Raw genomic sequence first — 997 nt, 5'->3', positions numbered from 1 at the left:
GTCTCCCCCTTACCAGGGTACCGGGGGAGGTCACTGCTCCCCGGGGGCTGCTCCAGGCCCTGCTCCTCCGAGGGGCTCAAGAATGCTGGGAGCTGGGAGGGGGACACAGATGTCCCCTCTGCTCCCCCACCCTCCCCCCCAGCCCCCCCCGGACCCCAGGACAACCCCTGAAGCCCCCAGTCCCTCCATAGCCCCCCAGGACCCCCTCCAGTTCCCCGCGCCTCCCGAGTCCCTCCCCATCATGCTTGTCCCCCCTTTTCCCCTCCGTGTTCCCCCCAATTTCCCCCATGTCCCCTCCCGTGTCCACCCCTATGTCCCCCTGTGCCCTCACATGCCCCCCAACATCCCCCCAATGTCTCTGTGTCCCCCCCGCCCCCCACACTCACCATGGCCGGGGGGGTCACAGCTGTGGGGGAGGGGGTGGTAAGACCCCAAACTACCCCCCCACCATGGGGTGGGGGGGGGGGAACACACAAAACAGGGGGTCACAGGGGGACATGAGTGACCCCGGGGGGGTCCAGGGTCATGGAGGGGAGGGGACGGGACACGGGGGGGTACAGGGGACATGGGAGGGGGGATGAGGGACACAGAGGGACATTGTGGGGAGGATGGGGATGGGGGGATGAGGGACATGGAGGGGGACACAAAGAACCCCAGAACACGGGGGGAGACACAGGGACCAGGGTGGGCACAAAGAACCCCAGGGGACATGGTGGGGGACACAGAGGACTTACGGGGACTTGGGGGAGTCACAGAGACATGGGGGGCCCCCAGGGGAGTTGGGGGGGCACAAGGAGAGGTCATGGGAGTCCAGGGGGACATAGGATCCCCCAGGGGACATGGGGGAAGGAGGGGTAAGGACTGGGAGGGAAACAGGGACTGGGGGGGACCCCAGGGGACATGTGGGGCATGGGGGGCTCACAGGGGGCGCGGGGGGTGCCTGACCTGATGGCGAGGGCACGTCGGGTGGCGCAGGGCTGGGGACGGGTGGGGGGGG

The 997-nt window shown here is 68.6% G+C and overlaps 1 protein-coding gene across 1 annotated transcript in view; it reads right to left on the bottom strand.

Moving 5' to 3' along the window:
* LOC113940292 (latent-transforming growth factor beta-binding protein 3-like) overlaps positions 1-991 on the bottom strand; it is an 8,327-nt gene extending 7,336 nt beyond the window's left edge. Inside the window, 3 exon segments of the mRNA XM_027631414.1 lie at positions 14-92; positions 387-406; positions 946-991. Of these exon segments, the coding sequence (XP_027487215.1) occupies positions 14-92; positions 387-389 (82 nt within the window). The 5' untranslated portion in view covers positions 390-406; positions 946-991.
* Between the last annotated feature and the right edge of the window lie 6 nt (positions 992-997).

Source organism: Corapipo altera, unplaced genomic scaffold (genome assembly GCF_003945725.1).
Source record: "Corapipo altera isolate COAL_440 unplaced genomic scaffold, ASM394572v1 61368, whole genome shotgun sequence".
Taxonomy (NCBI): Eukaryota; Metazoa; Chordata; class Aves; order Passeriformes; family Pipridae; genus Corapipo; species Corapipo altera.
Note: the sequence above shows the minus strand (reverse complement) of the source record. Positions and strands in the feature narration are given on the sequence as shown.